The sequence below is a fragment of the Engraulis encrasicolus genome, chromosome 20 (genome assembly GCF_034702125.1).
Source record: "Engraulis encrasicolus isolate BLACKSEA-1 chromosome 20, IST_EnEncr_1.0, whole genome shotgun sequence".
Lineage (NCBI taxonomy): Eukaryota > Metazoa > Chordata > Actinopteri > Clupeiformes > Engraulidae > Engraulis > Engraulis encrasicolus.
Window position 1 is genome coordinate 30,956,594 of NC_085876.1, and position 20,139 is coordinate 30,976,732.

The 20,139-nt window shown below is 42.8% G+C and overlaps 2 protein-coding genes across 2 annotated transcripts; both read left to right on the plus strand.

The window, feature by feature from the left end:
* The first annotated feature begins 8 nt into the window (after nt 1-8).
* srfbp1 (serum response factor binding protein 1) lies at nt 9-4,781 on the plus strand. The gene is made up of 3 exons (XM_063185775.1): nt 9-114; nt 666-1,311; nt 2,671-4,781. Exons 2-3 carry the CDS (start codon nt 688-690, stop codon nt 4,480-4,482), a joined length of 2,436 nt encoding a protein of 811 aa, XP_063041845.1. The 5' UTR covers nt 9-114; nt 666-687; the 3' UTR covers nt 4,483-4,781.
* Nucleotides 4,782-5,210: 429 nt separating this feature from the next.
* On the plus strand, nt 5,211-19,271 carry e2f3 (E2F transcription factor 3). The gene is made up of 7 exons (XM_063185777.1): nt 5,211-5,704; nt 7,380-7,482; nt 8,040-8,259; nt 9,972-10,139; nt 10,926-11,040; nt 11,502-11,640; nt 15,995-19,271. Exons 1-7 carry the CDS (start codon nt 5,429-5,431, stop codon nt 16,330-16,332), a joined length of 1,359 nt encoding a protein of 452 aa, XP_063041847.1. The 5' UTR covers nt 5,211-5,428; the 3' UTR covers nt 16,333-19,271.
* Nucleotides 19,272-20,139: the final 868 nt, after the last annotated feature.

Below are 20,139 nucleotides of genomic sequence, written 5' to 3' on the forward strand. Positions count from 1 at the left end.
GACGCTATCACGCCGTGTGCGTCAAGTGAAACTGTACGTACCACAGACCAAGATGGCGGCGTCCCTTGTCAGATGTTGACAACTTTAAAACTCATTTTATTGACGTTTATTTTGGTAAGTTTGCAACATTAAGTCATCTATTTATACAATGACAATAACATGTGGTCTAATAGTACTGGCACGGTCTTCTAATATCAGCAGATGCGTATCATTACAGTGAAAATCTTTGAGTTGATACACATGCTGCTTTTCTGCCATGCGTAGTCTATGCTAGCTTAGTTATTCTTGTCGACTGCAAGTGGTATGCTTCCACAAAATGTACAAATGTCAATAGTTTTTGTCTGTCTGTCTTATTCGATTAACATTGATTATCTTTTTACACATGGCTTGTCTGAGTTGTCACCATATGAAACGTCGGCTTAACAGAGATGGTTGTTACTTGTTAGAAACCATCTATGTTTAACACCAACATTCTGTAGGCTACTTGCCATTGACGCCAGCTTTTGTTATTTTTATGTAGGCCTACAGTCTGTATGCATTTCCTTTTATTTCAGCATTTATGTGGGTTGTGGGTACTTTTAGATTGCATAACTGACACAATCATTGTAGGCAAATAAATATCCAATGTAATAAATATCCAGTGTGTGTGTTTAACTTGCTTGCAGTAATCTGGAAGAAAGCATCAAGATGCCGACTGTGGTAAATCTGAGCAATGAGGTGGTGAAGATGAGGAGTGAGGTGAAAAAGGTGAAAGCCTTCATCATTCGCAAGCTCACACGTCACATGACCATGCTCAAGAAGAAGAAAGGCAAAGATGAAGTTGTGGAGAGGAACCAGAGACGTGCAGCCAGACTCCTGGAGGAGATCCATGAGATCAAAGTCCTGGCCCCAGACACCGTCACCAAGGCCGCCTTGCAGGCCAACATCAGCTACGAGAAGGTGTGCCAGAATCGACAGGCCAGCATCTCGGAGCGAGCCATAGCCCGCATCGCCTCCCACCCGCAGTTCAACGAAAAGATTCAGAACATCAAGAACAGACTCGAAGCTTTTACAAATGAGAGGACCAATACGGCTGATAAAAAAGAGAAAATCAGCAAAGCGGACAAGAGTGAGGTCACTCCTGAGAAGAAGGATGAGAGTCCAGCACTTCGCACTGACACCCAGGCCATGGCTGAGGGCGAAGATGTGCAGATAAAGACAGAGGACCAGGGTGAAAAGGACCATCCCTCCGGCGAAGACTGTGGAACTGGGACTGATATGGCAGTTGCTCCACAAACCATGCCAAACGAGAAAACGGTTACCCCAAAAGAGGTAAATGTGTTCAGGCTGCAAAACCTAACTAGATGACGTGTCTGAAGGGTGAATACCTATGCCATGCTAGATCAGGTAGTCTTAAGGAATCGGCTTGTGCCACTGTCCTTACCAACACCAACACACGACAAAATTGCAGAGTGATAGGTTCATGTCCTTTTGGAGTTATTTTATCAACAAACAGAACCTGGCAGAAACATGACCTCCTTCATGGAGGTAACTACAGCCTTGGTCTTTGTGCTTGGTTTGGCTTACCATAACCACATCATTCTGTGACTTCTGTCCATAATTTCAGAGCTAGTGTGTAGTTTTGTGGCACTGTTTAGTTTGAAGAATTTCTATCAGTCTTTTAATCGCGTCATTTTTACAACAGAGCATTGTATGTTTACTAAATACTGGAGTGCAACAAGAATGGAAAGGTGTATGTGTGATATTTATGCAAGTAAGAGCTCTGCAACATGCAACGCTGTCATACATGCACAATAAATGATAGTTATTGGGCGTTTCACAGTGGATGTGTGCCATGGTTGCATGTGCTCTTCAGAAGGACATCTAGCACTTATTACTCTGAGCAGTGAAAACACTCTCCCGCTCTGAATCTCCCATTCAGCCAGTGGAAGTTAAGTTCTGTGAAAGCAGCAGCCGCACTGTGCTTAAAGGATAACTTAAGTCAATTTCAACAAGCAGTTGTAATGCCTGGACTTGTCAGTATGTGCGATTTTTTTTCCCAGCCTTTTCCGAGATCCTGGTCATTGTTTTGGGGGCAGCTGTTTGGTTACATAAAAAAAAAAACATCTTGATTTATCTTAAAAAAACATCCAAAAGGTTATGCAACATCAGCAGACAACTAGCAAACGGCGATACCTTTTGGGAAAATATTTGGAGTAGGCATATGTTAAGAATTTTAAAAATGTCAACAAGAGTTGCCCCCATTAGAATAGCTCAGATCTCGGAAAGGGTTGAGATGAAAAAATGCAGCAAAACCGGGTACTGACAAGTCAAGGGTAGCGTGAGCAATGCAACAGCATACTGAAAATGGCTGAAGTGGTCCTTTAATAGTAACAGCTCATGGGTCAATTATTTTTTTTGGCCTCAGAGATCAGGTAGTACAACCAAAGCTAGTGCCCATAAATTAACTACTGGTAGTAATTGGTCATGCATGTACTGCTATGAATATGCTTCTTAGATGATCCACTAAAATAAAAAATAAAAAACATTTAATCCTCACAATAGTGGCAGTAGCTGCATCACCCTGATGTGTGCTTCTACTAAAACTCATTGACCCACATACTTCTTGTAACTGAAATACTTATTTGCAGATCTAAACCACTAACCCAGGTATGCTGATTCTCTGCACAGGCCACAACTGTAAACACCACGACGGTACCGGTGGAGGTGGTGAGGATGAGGAAGGATGTGAAGAAGATCAGAGTGCTCATCATCAGCAAGCTCACAAGCCAGATAGACGTCCTCAAGAGGAAGAAACCAGAAGACCCCGAGACGGAGGCCAACCAGCAGAAGATCGCCACACTTCAGAAGGATATCAAGGCGCTTCGAAGCATCCAGCTAGACAGCGCCACCAGGGTTGCCCTCCAGAGTGACTCGAGTCTAGGGAAAGTGTGTGAAGATCCTGAGGCGAGCCCAGCGGAGAAGGCCACTGCCCGCATTGCGACGCACCCTCGCTTTGTGAAGAAGCTGCAAGCCATCAGGGAGGCCATTGTTGAAGAGCAGAGGAAAGCTGCAGAGGCGGAGGAGAAGAGGAAAAGACGGCTTGAGCAGGGAGAGGACCGTGGAAATGAAGACGAGGAGGGCGCCGATGATGATGACCAGGAGGAGGAGGAGGATGGTGAGGGGTACGTAGTGCCTGAGGTGTACTTTTCTGATTCTGACGCTAGTGACGAAGAAGATGATGACGACGATGATGATGATGAGGAGGAGGAGGAAGAAGAAGAAGAAGAAGATGATGATGATGATGAAGAGGTGGAGGAAGAAGGGCCTGATGATGAGAAAGATGAAGATGGTGCTGATAAAGAGGATGTTTCAAATGTAAGACCATCCACATCCCAGGTTGAAAAAGTCACCAAAGTCATGGATGAACCTGTTTCAATAGCAGAGCACAGTGACTCAGTTAGTAAACAGGTAACTGTAAAACCCAAGCCTGTAGGACAGTCTGTAGTTAAAGTCAATCAGATGGCCTCATCAAAACCTTCTCCTACAGTTGAAGTCAAACATGATGTTAATAAATCACCCCTAAAGAAAACAGTGACTGCCTCCCATGCTCTGAAAAATAATCCCACTTCTAAACAACCCTCTAAAGTAACAAAAAGTCCTAGCAAAGTGAGAGGAACAGAAGATGAGGACGGTGAAAGCGACTTGTCCGACGACGAAGACAAGCCCTATTTTGATGACAGCACGGAGGAGCGCTTTCTCAAGCAGTCGTCTGCATCTGAGGAGAGCGACGACGACTTCTTTGTTGGCAAGGTGAGCAAATTCAAGAAAAAGAAGACTCCTGCAGCGGTGGCGGCGGCAGCTGTGAAAAAGATTAATGATGCAACCAGCAGTGCAGACAAGGACACTGAGCAAGATCACACACAGAAAGAGGAAACCCCAAACTTCAAGAGTGACTTTAAAGGCTCCAAGTTTGAATCCGTCTTTTGCAGCACCCTGTCAAATAGCCGTGGTGGATCTCAAAGACACAACGATAGATTCGGTGCCAAATCACACCCCCGGTTTCAGAAGCAGATAAGACAGCCACCTCAGAGGGAACGGGAAGGAGGTAGGCAAAACCAGGACTTTGTCCCTGATCGAAAATGGGACTCCTCCTCCTCATCATCTTTCCAGCATAGAAAATCTGATTCTTCCAGCAGTGCATGGGGACAGAAGGAGAGGGGCTCGTTTGGAGCTGGAAATAGCTGGGGACAGAGGGATAAGGGCTCGTTTGGAGCTGGGAGAGGCAGGCAGTCGTTTGAGCGAGGTGGCCGGCAACAGGGACACCCTCGTGGGGGTCAGAACCCTCAACACCAGAGGGGTCCACCAGCGAGGACTTTCAACCAGCCACAGCAGACTGCAGAGGTCCTGCACCCTTCCTGGGAGGCCAGCAAGAAGAGGAAGGAACAGATGAGTCAGATCACGGCCTTCCAAGGAAAGAAGATCAAGTTTGATGACGATTAATTATATGTTATAATGAAATAAACGTGTTCTTTTTTTCTTTCTTTTTTAAAAGTTCATATCAAATGTATGTGTAAAAAGACTGGGACTGTGCTGTGGGGATTGTTTAAACTAAAATGTTGAGCTGTTGAGATGATGAATCTGTCATTATAGTTCCTGTTAATAACAATTTGTATGACAATATTAAAGAATGTTAAATGTAGTAGATTTATATCAATGTCATTTGTAAACATTTCAACCGGATTTGTATTTGCGACATGATTTACCGGTATGTCATTAAATATGTGACCCATTCAAATGTCCACATTAGTTACAGTATCAGATGGCCTATTTTTTGCTTGGTAATAGTCTCCACAATAAATTCAAAGTTTACAACTCAAGAAAAGAATTTGATTTACCAACATTTGTCAAAATGATGACAGGCAGGAGCACATACAATTCTGTTCAAATTATATTACATCCCGACTTTGATCACTTGCATGACTTGTAAATGAATATTGGCTTGTTTTCTTTCGTGGAAGAGGAAAGCAGTGGCACGCTTTTGTAGTACTGCCCCCGCCCCTCCGTCGTACGTCAGTGCAGCGCTGAATGCTGATGGGCGGAGAGCACCACTTTGTCGACCAATCGCCCGCAATATGCAAATTCTGTTTGAAAATTTCCCGGGAAATCTGAGTTTCGCGGGAGGGCCTTTCGCGCGTAAACCGTATCCCTTCATTCATTGTCAGCTTCCTGAAGCCATCTTTCTAGCTGCTTGGGCGGAGTTCGTGGCTCTTTTTAAATCCATTCCATCGGACGATTTTAGCCAACAAGCTTACTCAGTTTTACAATTAATCTATTCCCAAGACATTGCGCTTTCGATTTTTGTGATTATTGCGGCACATTGCGCGCGGGATTTATTTATAAATATATTTGAAGTAAGGAGGGACAAAGGGAGCCCGAGCCTCCGAAGATGAGAAAGGGGGTTTCCTCGGTCCCGGAGAAATTGATATTATCGGGGGTCGGGGGCTCTACCCTGGAAAGAAATTCACTATTAACGCATTTGCCTGATCGTCGGGCACCTGGTTATCCTACTGCTACTTATATTCAAATAATTACTCCTCCGTCCTGTGTAACACAGTCCAGTAATGTCTGTGTGCCTGATCCCCAAAGTGGCAGTTTGCTGTACTCAACTCCCAATGGACCTACCAACGTAACTGGACAGCGACCGGCTTTAGGACGACCTCCGGTAACTAATAATGAAATATCTGTGTGAAGTAAATATTTGCAAGTTACTGTGGAAGCCAGGTGTGATGCAACATTTTTAATAGCTGTCAAAGATATTGCACCAGAGCTAACTCCGGCTGACTGGAAACAGTGGCAAAGATAGCCAAGTTAGCTATCTGCGTTTTGGCTGTGAGAGCAACATCTCCCAAGTAGTTTTTCATTACCTACTGCAACTACCACAGTCGTTGAAGCCTATTATATTACTCTGTTGAGCTTCAAATATATCTTGTTAATGTTTTGACTGCTATGTATTGATTGATTGGTGAAGGTTTAGTGTCATGAATGCCAAGTGACTAAGTCGAGAGAGCAAGGAGTATTTATATCAGATGAAACTACTCCTTCAAAAAGGCAACTTATTGGTTTATTTGATGTAAACCATTTGGGCATATTAATATAACAATAACCGCGGCAGCAAACCTAATGTGTACCGTCATACAAAGTGCATACATTGCTAAGCAATCAGTTAGCAAGCTAGTCATGCAATGTTGGTGTCGGTCTGTCTTGACTGTCTGCAAACGCGAATGTTATTAGAGTCTACACTAATCTTACTAAAACGGGTATTTGGGCATTCAAAAGTCTCAAATTGGGAAAGCGAATCATCTGCCAATAACTTGACAAACTTGAGGACGAGACCTGCTTCGTGTCCTAAGCAGGCCCAGTGAGTGTTCAGAAGGGGGGGATGGGGTCCATTTGCTACCTCAAAAGCACCTCGAGGGCTTGATAACTAAGTTAAAGTTATCATTTGCAGACTGTCAGCAGTCAGTGTTTAGGTTTGCATACACAGAAGACATAAATGACTGCAACTGACGAACCACTATTGATTGCCTACATCAAACTGGCTTCGTACACCAAGTCTTCTTATTCAACTTAACCAGGTTAGGGAACTAAGGCCCTTCAGCTAGCTTGCTAACTAAACTATGACGAGTTGGCCATTTCTGATCATATAGGCGATAATACTAAGGTTGGCTTGAAACCACCTTCATAAGTTCCCAAATAGTCTCAAGAACCGTGGTGTTGGGAGTGATTGTTTACGATATGTTGCCACAAGTCATAGCCGCCCTTGACTCGTTTAATGCACACACTCTGCAAGAAAAAAACAAAAATGTGTTGTTTTGAAGAGTTTCGAAGAAATATTATGCAGTTTAATGTGTCAAAATAACTTGGTAACAACAACGGGGAGGACGGCATCATGGTGTCTGTTTACTTAAAATGGACGCAGCTGCAAGAGGATGGGTAGTGAGCACACTGTTGTGGTTTTCCTTCATCTTCTTCGTAATGTAGCATGCTTTACCCTTGGAAGATACAGCCCCTAGCTTTCCATGCACAGTGTCCGATGCTCGAACAATATACGGGAAGTTAGTTTTAACAAACAAGTTGACAATCGATTGCAAATACATCGCACAATGTAAACTCATGAAGAACATATTAAACTTCTTCCCCCTCTACAGCTACAATGTTTCCAATATGAATTTCCGTTGTGGCTCGCCAAATGTAGCCAGTGGTGTTTTGCATGCTTTAAACCAGTTGTGATCTACAATGGCAAACACTCCTGCTCCGACCATGTCTTGTGTGGCTGAACTTGAGTTGACATGAAATCTGTTGAGGGTACTTTGTGACGAGCATTTCCACTCTTTCAGGCAAAACGTCGCCTGGAGCTGGATATCACAGACCACCAGTATAGTGATCCAACAAAGACTGCTAAGGGCAAACGAGGACCTCTACAGCCAAAAAGCCCCAAAAGTAAGGCATGAAAGGGCACAAAATGGAGGATCCAATGCTAATATCAGATATGTGTCAAGTCTTTATTGTGTATTACAAATGTGTTTCATTTTGGGGAAAGCAGACTCTTTCATGGACATGGCTACTGTGTCCTGGTACACAACCAGTTTCCATGTTGTTCTTGCAACGCATATCCTGTGACATTGCTGCATTTCAGAATTTAAAATGGACAATTGCCATGTATGCTTATAAAAACCTTGTTTAGTGTGCAGCACTTCCGGTTTCATTCGAAAGTAACTGTACAGTCACGGTGAGAACCACAATGTAAAGGGGATTGGGGGCTATACATATTTTACATCAAGGGCCATGAGTTATCAGTATAGAAGAGGCAATGCACATGCAACCTATTCATGTGTGAATTTTCGTAGTTATTTACATGTTAAAGTATCTTCTCTGCTGGTGCACACTAACTGAACGTCAACCTAATATTTTCCTTTGGTGAAGAGCGAGATGGTCCTTTATTTATCCAGCTAGAGTGGCACCCTCTGACACTTTTTTTCCCTCCCTTGTTTCCGTAGCACCCAAATCGCCTCCAGAGAAGACCCGCTACGACACATCCCTGGGCCTGCTGACCAAGAAGTTCTGTCAGCTCCTGGCCCAGTCCTCCGACGGCGTTCTGGACCTCAACCAAGCGGCCGAGGTTCTGAAGGTCCAGAAGAGACGTCTCTATGACATCACCAACGTTCTAGAAGGCGTCCGTCTCATCAAGAAGAAATCCAAAAACAACATACAGTGGCTGTGAGTGCAGTGCGACTTGGGCTGGATAGGAAATGGGGAATCAACAACGTGCTAGAAAGAGGTGCCTTGGGGCAGCCTTCAGGAAACTGGCTCTGCAGTCATGTAGAAATTGTACAACCCAGCTACAGTGCAGTACAGACACGTTGCTAGCTGAGTTTCATTGATGAGTAGAGCACAGTGACAGGATATTATAGTTCAGTGATTCCGAATAAGGCGTTCATGTGGCACTAGAGGTATGTGGAAAAATGTATAGAGTGTAGGTACATTTGAGATGTCAATGGCATGAGTGAGGGCATACTCGTGGTATGACAAAGGCTCGAGGCTTACGCAAGACAAAAAAGGTTGGGAAATGTTGTTCTATTGTGATGGAGGATTGGGGCTGACCAGAGCAATCTTGAACAGGAGCAGGAGAAGGGGGTTGAAGCAGAGACGAGCAGAGCATGGAATTAGGGTTACTGTCGGGATTAGTTCAGGAGTGTCGGTGCTTGGGTCAAGGATGGGATTAGATTTGCAGTCTTAAGTTCTACATTATGGATGTGATGGGCCATATGGTACTAGAATAAAACCTATCTGCAGCGTAGCCTTTCTTCCTGCATTGATTATGGTGAATCCTCGTCTGGACTGAATATTGTGTTTGAGATGAAGCATTACTCTTTATCCATGGCAGTATTTATTGTCTACCATCACATTTAATAATGTATTCTAGTAAATCTGCTATGCATACTTCAAGTGATTCAGCCAAAGGCCTCTATTTTACCTTGTTGGCACGTTCTGTTTGAGCTAGCCGTATTGATGATGGTGTGTATCGTTCTAGACATTAATATTACATTTGAGGGGCAACATTATGCTTTAATCTTTTGAGTTTAGAAGATCTACGACGCGGCGCCTAATATCAGGTGTAGAACAGGAAGCTTCTCTCAACACTTGCTTGTAGAAAATAATGTCTGCAAAGATCATGAATGACTATGAATCGTGTCTTCTCCTGTGTCCTTTTCCGTTCTTTGAGCTATGCTTTGTGCTATGTAGACTACAAATATAGCATGTAAACTTAGTTGCCCTGCAAGGTCTTCTGTTTAAGCATGTTGGCGTCAGAATCATACTCGACAAACTGTACTGAATGACTGAAGGGCAGGGCTGCCTGATATAGCCACACTTTCACGTTATCACCATTTGCAGTACTGCATGGGTTCACACTTGATATTCTGTATGTGTAAGGTGGGTCTCTTGTCTAGTCCTTGCCCAACCTTTCTTGACGTGAAATTCGTATCCCTGTTTCCATCTGCTTGATGCTGATAAGTCCTCAGGTTATGAAGGCTCAAAGCAAAGCAAAGTAAAGTCAATGTATCAGGTATAACTATTACTAATATGAATACAGATATGATGAAATGTTCAATACAGGAACGGACTAAACCATTTTTTGAGCCACAGTTTGCACGGTGAAACAGTTGTCCAATTTCAGAAATAATGCTTTGCTCATTCACTTTCCTCTTGCCTGCCATATTTGACATCTCTTGATACCTTGGGTGGGCCATTCTGATTTCTGTTGGCTGCATGGTCATGGTTGAAAAGGTTCATATCTTGAGTACCGTTGTGTTTGAGGTTGAGTAACTCTATACCAAAGACATGGCGCTGATGTTTTCTTCTTTATGTCTTTCTTTCTGTATTTCTTTCTTTCGGTACGTCTTTCTGTCTTCCTTCCTTCCGTGCTACAGGGGCTGCAGCCTGACCTCCGAAGGGGGCCCCCTTGCCCAGCACCACCCAAAGCAGAGTCTGGACCGCGAGGTCCTGGAGCTGACCCAGGAGGAGAGGCGGCTGGACGAGCTCATTCAGCAGTGCACGCAGAGCGTCCAGCGCATGACTGAAGACGCGCAGATCCAGAAATATCCTTTTAATGATTCCCTCCACACGCGCCCCCCCCCTTTTTTTTTTAATGAATTATGACCGGGGTAGGTGCTGATCCGATGTGTATTGGGAATTGTGTATTCCCTGGAATTGTGTTTTGTCTGCTTTGCCCCACTTGCTAAAATGTTCAAATGTATTTGTGGTCATTGCTTTATGCATAGAGCGAAATATCTGGTGAAACTGCTAATATGTTTGCTTTTAAACATGAATTTCATGCATGCTCACACGACTGCATTGTGTTCAAAGATTGACTTGCTATTTCCATAGCTTTTGTGAATGAGAGAAGTGCATTAAATATTTTGGAAAATATAAGCAAGAACATTATGCATCCATGACTGAGGAGTACAGTGCAGAGTTCAGTGTGGAAACAGCTTTGCGATACAATGCTCTGATGGACCTTGTATCTAGTGGCAAGTCCTGTAGGGGGTGGGGGGGTTCAAGCAGTTCATATGCCTGGTGATGTACATGTGCGTGTTAATTAGTGCCTACTCGCTTCTCTGCTGACATTGTCCTCAAAAACGTAGGTGATGGGACTTGTGAGGTGCCACAACCTTCTTGTGGACGGAGGGGGGACTGACAAGTGGTCCACCTCTTACCTGACCTTTTGCGTCTACTTGTTTACATTGTCCTCAAAAGCATAGGTGACATGACTTATAGGTTCCGTAAGCTTCTGGGGTGGGGTGGGGTTGGGGAGGATGGGGTGGCTCAGATTGGCAAGTGTCTCCTGCCTCTCTACATGACCTTTTCCTGAACCTTCACCTCACGTATGCGTACGTCAGCTATCCGGACATCCGCAGGATCAGCAGCCTCCGAGACCAGACTGTGATCGTGGTCAAAGCGCCCCTGGAGACCAAACTAGAAGTGCCTGACCCCAAAGAGGTTAGTAGATTTTTTTTTATTTTTTTTTTGTAAACTCAAGTGGTAAGGGCTGTGTTTCCACAATACACTAGGTTTTTTTAGGGGGCACTTTACAACTTGGTTGGCAGTACGTAATTGTATTGAAACCAAACACATATAAACCACTGTGGTATATTTCATTTTAGGAGGTGGATGCCTCTGCATTAAAATGGAAATGTTTCATGACTGACATGGATACTCTGCCTGGTACTTACTGTATCATTGATTACACATATCACCGGTTTTAATTCTCCATAGCAGGATGGACGCATTCAAAACTTAAAATGAGAGAATTTTTCATGCTTGATTTGCCCATGCTCTTGTGTTTTTATATTTTCATTCATATTACTATCGGTTGCTATACATCTGCTGACGGCACTGCAATAGCAACAAAAGTCTTGAGAAGGCGGCAGTGATGAATTCCTTTCCTGTCCTCCTGGCAGAGTTTACAGGTGCACCTGAGCAGCTCGCAGGGCCCCATTGATGTCTTCCTCTGCACGGACGACAACGCGCCCGGCAGCCCCATCAGGAACGGCCTGGACGTGAATGGGAACCACACCGCCTTTGTCAAAATGTCTCAGAGTAAGTGCTTGACACTGTACGCCGCGATCAGCCACAGAGGCAACATTTTCAACAATAAAAAATGCTTAAGTCCTTTCATTTAGAGCGTTTTGGCACTAGGGCCGACTTCAGGCAACTCCACAGGCCAACAAGGCTTGTCCTTAGTATAAAAACCCTTAATTAATCCATGTGCATTGTTACAAAGATAAAACCGCCAACCGGTTTCAACCCACACTGGGTCTTCATCAGGGCGTTAGGGTTTACGCCCTGGCTTTAGTTAGACTTTAGTCTTCTTACTTCAAGAGCACCCACAGTTTGGAGTTTACTAAGTTGGAGAACAAGAGCGCTTAGTCAACCTTTTCTGTTAATAAAAAATGCTGAGCTGGAGGGACGATCATGGCTATTCTCATTGACGGTAGCTCTTAGATATTTTTTGGGCTTTTTATGCCTTTATTGGGACAGGACAGTTATAGAGAGGCAGGAAACGAGTGGGGATAAAGAGACATGGAAGGTTCTGCAAATGACCTCGGGCCGGAATCAAACCCGGGTCGCCAGTATAGCATTTGAGTGCTCACCTGATTGAACCGCAACTGGGCCCAAGGCAGCTCGTTTGTGAAGTTTGCAGACATCCACAGGGTTCCCACTGGTGCTTGAATTTCAATTAAGTGTTTTCAAGGTTGAGGAAATGCTTGAATGTTTGGTGTAGTGCTTGAAAATGCTTGAAATTTGTGTCAAGTCAAACTCAGTAAGCCAAATAATATAAATAAATTGTTCAGGTACATAAAAAAATCTGAGGGAGTGAGATGTCAGATGGGATTTGCTATTCGACACCCTAAAATTGATTAAAATGCAGGAAATTGCATCTTAAAAATGCATTTTTTTCTGGGGGAGCACCCCCACACCCCCTTCCCACGACCTATTAAAGGTGCTGGAAAACTGAAAATTTGGTGCTTGAAAAGTGCTTGAATTTGTTCATTAAAAAGGTGTGGGAACCCTGCATCCAGTTGAATCATGAGTTGTCACAGGGTTTCAGACTGGAAAAGCAAAGCCAGACTTTTTTTTCACTAGACAAATTAAGTGATATGACATCTCTATGCCTGACTGAACAGGAGAATAAGTTACAACATTGATTGTCCATCTACGAGTAATAATTTTTCTTCATATTTTTCTTCAACTTTTAAACCCGTGAGCATTGGCCCTGTTTGGCTTTCAGGAACAGGAAGGCAGTATTGCTTATCACACCACAACACTGACACTTGTGATAAAAAAAGAAAGAAGTGGAAAAGGAAATTGAGACAAGTTAGTTCCACAGCTCTAGTGGCAATGTGAAAGTCAAACACGTAGCCTTGGGTTACATTGAAGAGGGTTCTCTTCGAATGTGGTTTGCCTGATGAACCACAAAGATGACTGGCCCAACTTCATTTGTCACCTGCTGCCTTGTTGTTTTTCTTCAAAAGTTGTTTAAAATGCACTCGATTGGACATTGTGCAATGTTAAAAAAAAGCAAAAATCACCACTACCTACGTTCTCATACTGGGCAAGAAAAGAACCAAGGGGGGTGTCAAAAATTATAGAAGGGAAGGGGTGTAGCCACATTGTATAGACAATTCTTTTATTGACACTTCTGTGCACATGGAATCTGTAGGTTTTTGTAGGAATCTGTGTTACTAGCAGGGCTTTGAACCAGGCAAGGAACGAAAACGAAAACCGGGAACTTTTTGTATTTTACAGGGAACAGAAACGAAACCGGAAACTTTATTATTTTTTATGTTCTGGAACGGGAACACTTATTTAAAAATAATGGTTACCGGTTAATACCGTTCCTCAAACAAAAGAAAAGTAATTATTTTCCTGCGCACGTTATCATGACGTCTGAGGTTCACGTCCCGTCCAGATCAGACATTCTCTGACTGAATGGAGAGAGAGCTGTGGATTACAAAGTCTTCACTCTACATCTTAAATAAGAGAAACCACTGTCCTACAAAAGGGCAGAGTTTCCATTGCATCATTGTAAGACATTGCAGAGAAGCGCGTGTAAAACGCACCGAGAATGTTCAACGTTATTGGACATCCATGGCCGCTTCAAATATGCACAAACTCACAATGTCCATCATAGTGCTCCCCGTGACCCAAGTCAGCGTGGAGCGCACATTTTCATCATTGTGGTTTATTCTCTGCTTCTACGCTTAGGTCGTCCCTGAATGACAAAATTCTGGAGGATATTCTTTTCATCTGCTTGAATAAACAGTTTGGAATGTAGGCTGACTCATTGCACTTCCGTCTTTCTTGGTTAACGTCAGTTAGGCCTATGGGGAGTAATCAGCTGACAGGAACGAAATTAACCGTTCCGGGAACAATATTTTTTTGTTCTAACCGGTTCGGGAACGTCAATTATTTGGTGGAACTCATAACCGGAAACGTTATAATTCCGTTTCTGTTCGGAACGGAACGTTTGGAAAAAAATTACGGTTCAAATCCCTGGTTACTAGCATAGTTAAAACCAGAGGATGATTTTAGCTGCATGTCAAATGGGCATGACTTCATAAGCACTTGAAGTAGTTTCAGGCAGACATTTGCGAACCCTGTATTTTCAAAATATCCTGAAGAACTTTGTCATCCATTTGTCTAGATATGTTTATATTTATATTATAAACAGATATAAATAGTCCGTCTCTGTACATGTGCTCATTGATGAGCATTTGTGGGGTCCACGTGTTCAGTTTAAAAGGTAAAATGGTAATGTAAGCCATCACTGGCATGTCCCCATCTCCCCAGCAAACATCTTTAAAAAGCTAACAGACTTGGTTCAATTGTATACTTTAGTCAAAATGAAATTGCTCCATAGCTCTTTTCTGCCCCTTTTCAAATCTAATGATCAACATTGCCGTGGTCCACTCTTGGTTTGAGGGTCAGTTTGAAAGTATTAACCTTACTTTACCAACTGCATTGTTAACCCACCTCTTGAGGTGGCACAGACCAAGGTCTGACGAGGATTTAGTCATGGGTTACTAACAACCATGTCATGCAATTCTGTGCTGTATTGTGGTTGTTGGGTAACAGCAGCCCAACTGCCTGTTTATATATTGAGTAGATGGAGGGATCCATTCCTATTGCCTGCAGGGATAATGTACAGTCATTTGTACAGGTCACCAGGTCGGGTCCTACATAGCACAAAGAACCCCCTTGGCTTTTAATTATTGCCTCTCTTTACATGCATGCAGAAAAAATGTCTGTTAAAATGCTTTGATGGCTGTGTAATCATTGAATGTAGTCATGCTTCAAATGTTCATAGCCAAAGATCCGATGGTATAGACTGATTCTGTGTTAAAGGACAGAAATGGGATGAAAACGGCCTCAAGCAGGTCTGCTCTGACCTTTGGCGTTCGTATAAGTGTTTTACGTGGGCCCTGTATAACTTACGAGTTTTATAATGCTGTAACATTTTATAATGTGGAAATGGTTTACGTATCATTGTCATTGTGATTGTGAGTAGTGTGAATTAAGGCTTTAAATTAACACCAACCAACCAGCCAAATTGAAATTTCACCAGCATTTGGCCGTTAGAATAACCAACGTAGTTGCGACTTTGACCCATTAATGAGTGTGTGCTTGGCTAGTAAGATTAACATCTACAAACCATTTTGGCTGGAGATGAAAAAGGTTAATTTAGAGCCCTGGTTTGGATGTATGTAATTTCAAGGGGAAATGTGTTCAGTATGCAGTTGGCACAGAGTGCACTCAAGGCTGAAGGCTGCCCTGTCGAGAGAAAATGTCTGTCTGTCGAAAGTGATTGCAAGTTGTTAATGAGTAATAATCATTCATCCTGACAAGCCATTTAAGCACAAATGCCATGGGAGCTGAAACTCTAGTGCGGTGATGAATAAATCCAACTTTTCGTGCTTTATATCGGGTAAGGGGGGGTTGAGCGGAGGGGAAATCGGTATGGATTTTCACATTACACTACACTTAGCAGATGCTTTTATCCAAAGCCACTTATGGTCTAGGGAAACGAATCCAGCTACTACGCACTTGAAGAACAGAGTTTTCCTAAGTGCAATGATGGAAAGGATTATAGTGTGTGTGTGTGTGTGTGTGTGTGTGTGTGTGTGTGTGTGTGTGTGTGTGTGTGTGTGTGTGTGTGTGTGTGTGTGTGTGTGTGTGTAGAGGTGATTGATGAGTTTTATAGTCTTTGGGTTTCGAGAAGAGTTGGGAAGTGGCCCTGCCTGCCTGGCTTCGAACCCGAGGCCTCACGCCTACCAGACAGGCATTCTGTGCCCAATCCAACAGTTTGGCATCCTGGTAGTCTGGAGTTTGACATCTTGCAGAGGAATTTATTTTTTCTCTGCCTGTGTTTTGTCTCATGTCGGCTGTGTAGATGGCGTGTCCAGCGATGGCATCACGGTGAACGGCGGCACGGGTAGTGCTGGCACCAGCAGAGGCACCGCCAACGGTGGCACTACCAACGGCATGGCCCGCACCCCGGTCAAGAGCCAGCCGCCATGCAACCTTGGCGCGCCGCCCCTGTCCCCACTCTCGGCCTCGTTGTCCAGCATCCTCCAGCCGACGGACGACCAGATGCCCTTCGTCAACTTGTCACCCGCCATGCTCAGCGAAGACTACATGCTGGGCCTGGAGGACGGCGAGGGCATCAACGACCTCTTCGACTCCTACGACCTTGACACGCTCCACTTTGATGACCTCCTGTGCAACTGACGAGGTCATCCCTTTTTTTCCCCCCAGTCTCAGTGGAGGAATGATTATTCGAGGAGAATGGGTGGAGATTACTGACAAACTGATGAGGTGTTGGGGGGTGAGTAGGGGAGGAGTGTATGGGTGGGGATGGGTTGTGTGTGTTAAGTGAGGTTGCAAGACCTTGCGCAGAGAGAATGTGTTTATACCCCCCCTTAGAACACCGCCGTGGTGACGGGTGCACCTTAATTTTGTTTTTGTTTTTTGGGAAAAGCAAAGTGGCTGCCGATGTGGATTGTGTGTGATTTGAAGGCATGGTTGGAGGTTTACGTTTGGTTGGTGGAAACGACAGTGATCTGTGGTCACGCTACTGTTTGACACTCACTTGACGTTCTGGACGGCCAACTGATTTTTATTTTTGCTCGTGCTATTGGCACTTGAAGACTGATCTCTTTGTTTTGCTCTACATTTCCCCTTTCAGATCATTTTGTTTCTGAACTGTTGTGCAGATGATGGAGGTTGACACCAGTGGTGTAGTCTACGTAAAACGCAGGTATACGGAGTATACCCACCTGAAAATGTTATGGATTTCAGGATGCCCACCTAAAATAGATTGATTCATTTTTTACGATGGACAAATATATACAGTATACCACCATACAAAATGATCAATTATATAGTATACTCACCACAAAAAAGTAGACTAGACCACTGGTTGAAACGGCAGCATATCTCAATTTGAATGGTCAATAATGAGTTTTTGGTGGTGCAAAAAAACATTTGTCATCTGCATGCTTAGGACCTTTATCATTTTTTTTTTACTGGTCAACACCATTGCTTTTCTTCATCCTGGTTTTGTGTGTGTGTGTGTTGTTGTTCATGTGTGTAAGCGTGGGATTATGTTTGCGGTGAATGAACATAACTGCATGTGTTTCGTCTCCCTGCCTTTCTCTCGCTGCTTTTCTCTTTCTCCCTTTCTCTGAAAAGGAAAAGTAATTGTCTTCCCCACATACATGGAATCCGCTTTCTCTGACTATGGGAAGCACTGAAATGGAAATGGCCTCAGCCTTCCCTCTCAAGCACACACAAGAAAGGGGGGGGGGGAGACAATAGCAGAAATTACAAGTCATCAGTCAGCGCTTCCATCTCCAGCAGTCTGAAAACATTCAAAAAGGTCAAACGATTTAGTTGGAGCAGTCAGCCATAAGTTCATTTGAACGAAATTTAAATAGAAAACGGCAATTAATTCTAACCCCAGTAAATCAATCTCTTGCTGTCTGGCAGAGATTACAGACGTAACCCCTAGCCATACATGGAGCTAAAGAGTTTTCTCAGGGCCAGTTTAAATGTTATACTTGATCAATGTGTTTCATCATTAATCAAAATTTGAGAGGACAAAAAGCTGCTGGACAAAAGGAAAGCAGGGCAAATTGAAGGTTCACATTCTTTATTTTTTGGTCTTCTGTGCATGTGTAACAGAATCATTCTTCTTGCTTGGTTGTTTTAATCAAGCAGTCATTCTAATACCCATTGACTGGGTATCATTCTTTTTTTCTATGTGGATATACTTTTTTGTCAATGTATAGTCAAGTACACTTAACATCCCCAACATTTTTGGTTTGTGAAGGACATGTATGTATGTGCAGAATTTAAGTTATTTCCTTCAACCTTGACTATGGCGAATACTGTCCTTGTTCTTTTGAAAAGACATTTTTGTTCAAATGAAATTTAAAAAAAAGATCAGATGTCAATGCATTAGGTACTCATAGACTACCTCTGTAGCAGAGTAGTTATGGTTTTTTGTATTGCTTTGTTGTTTTTGAGCTAGCTTTTGTAAATGTACAGAATTTACCTTAAATTGTTTCTTTTCAAAGCTGTGTTTTTAATGACTGGGAGGTTCTGAATACTTTGTCAGTTTGCAGAAGTAGCTACTTTTACATCTCTTACAAACACCATGTTGTGCTTTCACCTTCTTTAGAAGATGGTTAGGTGTAGCATTGCAGTGTGCACCAGAAGAAGAAGAATGCATTTTGGTTTTGTTAGTTGTTATTTTTGTCAGTCAAAATCATGTTCTCAATAATTTTCTGCTTTTTCGATGGCAGTACAATAAGTTGACATCTCAGCACTGGAATGGGATGTCCTGGACAATGCCCAAAAAAGGCAAAGTGTGATGTTTTCCACTCCACAATGTAAAAAATGGTGCCTTTTTCCCCTCCTAAATAGCACGTGTTTTGCTCAGCTATGTAGACTTTCCAAATGCTGTACTAAACATTTGAAATAGTCATCATGTGAATGTTCAATATGATGTTCCATAAAGCGGATTTACGTGTGTTTTTTTCCCCTCAAGCAAAGCAAAGTTCAGTATTGAACTTCTCTTCTGAGCTGCCTGTGATTTGACAACCTGTTTCTTCTCTTAGTATATTAAGTTTTCATGGCTGGTTTGATTTAAGCTCAGTGTCAGAGTGTAACTTGGCGTGTTCATAAGTTCTCTTAGCTAAGCGAGGAATCGATCTGCCTTGGCATTATTGTTGGTTAGCTCAAACTTTATTGTTCAATTTCTCAGACAAACTAATTTGCTTCAGGTTTTACCCCCCAAGAAAGACTACACATTCATATAATTGGAGTATTCATCACTTGTTCCCTGGAGTGAATTTTTTGGGACATCGGTTGATTTGATAGGGTTTTATTTTGTTTATTTTTGTTTCGTTTTTTTTTTCACAAAATGAAATCCTGAGTGGCATTTTATTGGGGTCTACTTCACAGTGAGCAATGAACCTTGGAAGGAAAAAGAGGAATTTCACAAGTTAATCAGGGTTAATTTAAAATGTGTCTTGATCTACAAAGGCACATATTAAATACATATGTTTTTTTTTCTTTGTTTTGTGTGTGTGCGTGTGTGTGAATTGTACATAACTAAAAAAGAAAAGTTTTAATAAAGATGTGTCAACGCTTTTGTACCATAAGACTTGACTTTCACTTCAAATGTAAAAAGCCAGGAACACTTACTCATCAGGAATGCTGGTGGTGTGGTTTGGGGCGGGGAAAGTGCTATTTGGAAAAAGGTGAATAGAGTTTCAAATTTAAAAAGCCATTAAAAGTTGAAGCATGACAGATGGCTCTATTTGAAGTTGGGTGAATGTGCATGCACGCAAGCACTTTTTTTTTGGGTATCAGTTGGACAGAAGCCTGCATCGAATATGCTAGACAGACATCCCATCTTTTGTCAGTTGAAAACTTTCGCCACACAATGTAACCAGATTGTCCATCTAGTAATCATGATAACGCATACCATGAGGCTCCACAGCAACTGTCAGCTGTCGCCACACAATGTAATTGCATTGGATGACCCATACTCTGCAAGTTAAAAAATTAAATATTGAGTTTTTGTTTTTAGGTAAGATATCCCTTGTAAATATTGCTTTTGTACTAGTAGTTTTGGCCTCAGAACTAGTAAAGCGTACCAACATGTATAGACCGAGATGATTCATAAGGAGTTTCTTCCGGAATCTTTACTTTGTAAGGTTACAAGCTGCCATCTTATGTCTGCCATGCCCCTTTGGAGACTAGCAAGTGTTCAGAATGAATTGAGTAGAGGAGAAAGTCTTGACCATTTAGAGCAGTGTTTCCCAACCTATGGGTCGGGACCCAACCTAAGATCCACAGGGGGTCGCGAAGCCCTCTTGATTTTAAGGGGTTTCATTTGAATAGCCTACCATATGTAGCCCATGTTGAATAAATGACAAATGCATAGAAGCAACAAAATGTATGTGCTTCATTAAACATTTATTCTGTTTTTGAACAAAAACGAATTGAGGAATAAAATGATAACTA

Bases quoted from the DNA above. Each gene is read 5' to 3' on its own strand.
- srfbp1 (XM_063185775.1), top strand. From the start codon at position 688: ATGCCGACTGTGGTAAATCTGAGCAATGAGGTGGTGAAGATGAGGAGT. The intron at 1,312-2,670 runs GTAAATGTGTTC...TTCTCTGCACAG, and splicing joins AAACGGTTACCCCAAAAGAG to GCCACAACTGTAAACACCAC.
- e2f3 (XM_063185777.1), top strand. From the start codon at position 5,429: ATGAGAAAGGGGGTTTCCTCGGTCCCGGAGAAATTGATATTATCGGGG. The intron at 5,705-7,379 runs GTAACTAATAAT...CCACTCTTTCAG, and splicing joins CGGCTTTAGGACGACCTCCG to GCAAAACGTCGCCTGGAGCT. The intron at 10,140-10,925 runs ATATCCTTTTAA...CCTTCACCTCAC, and splicing joins GAAGACGCGCAGATCCAGAA to GTATGCGTACGTCAGCTATC.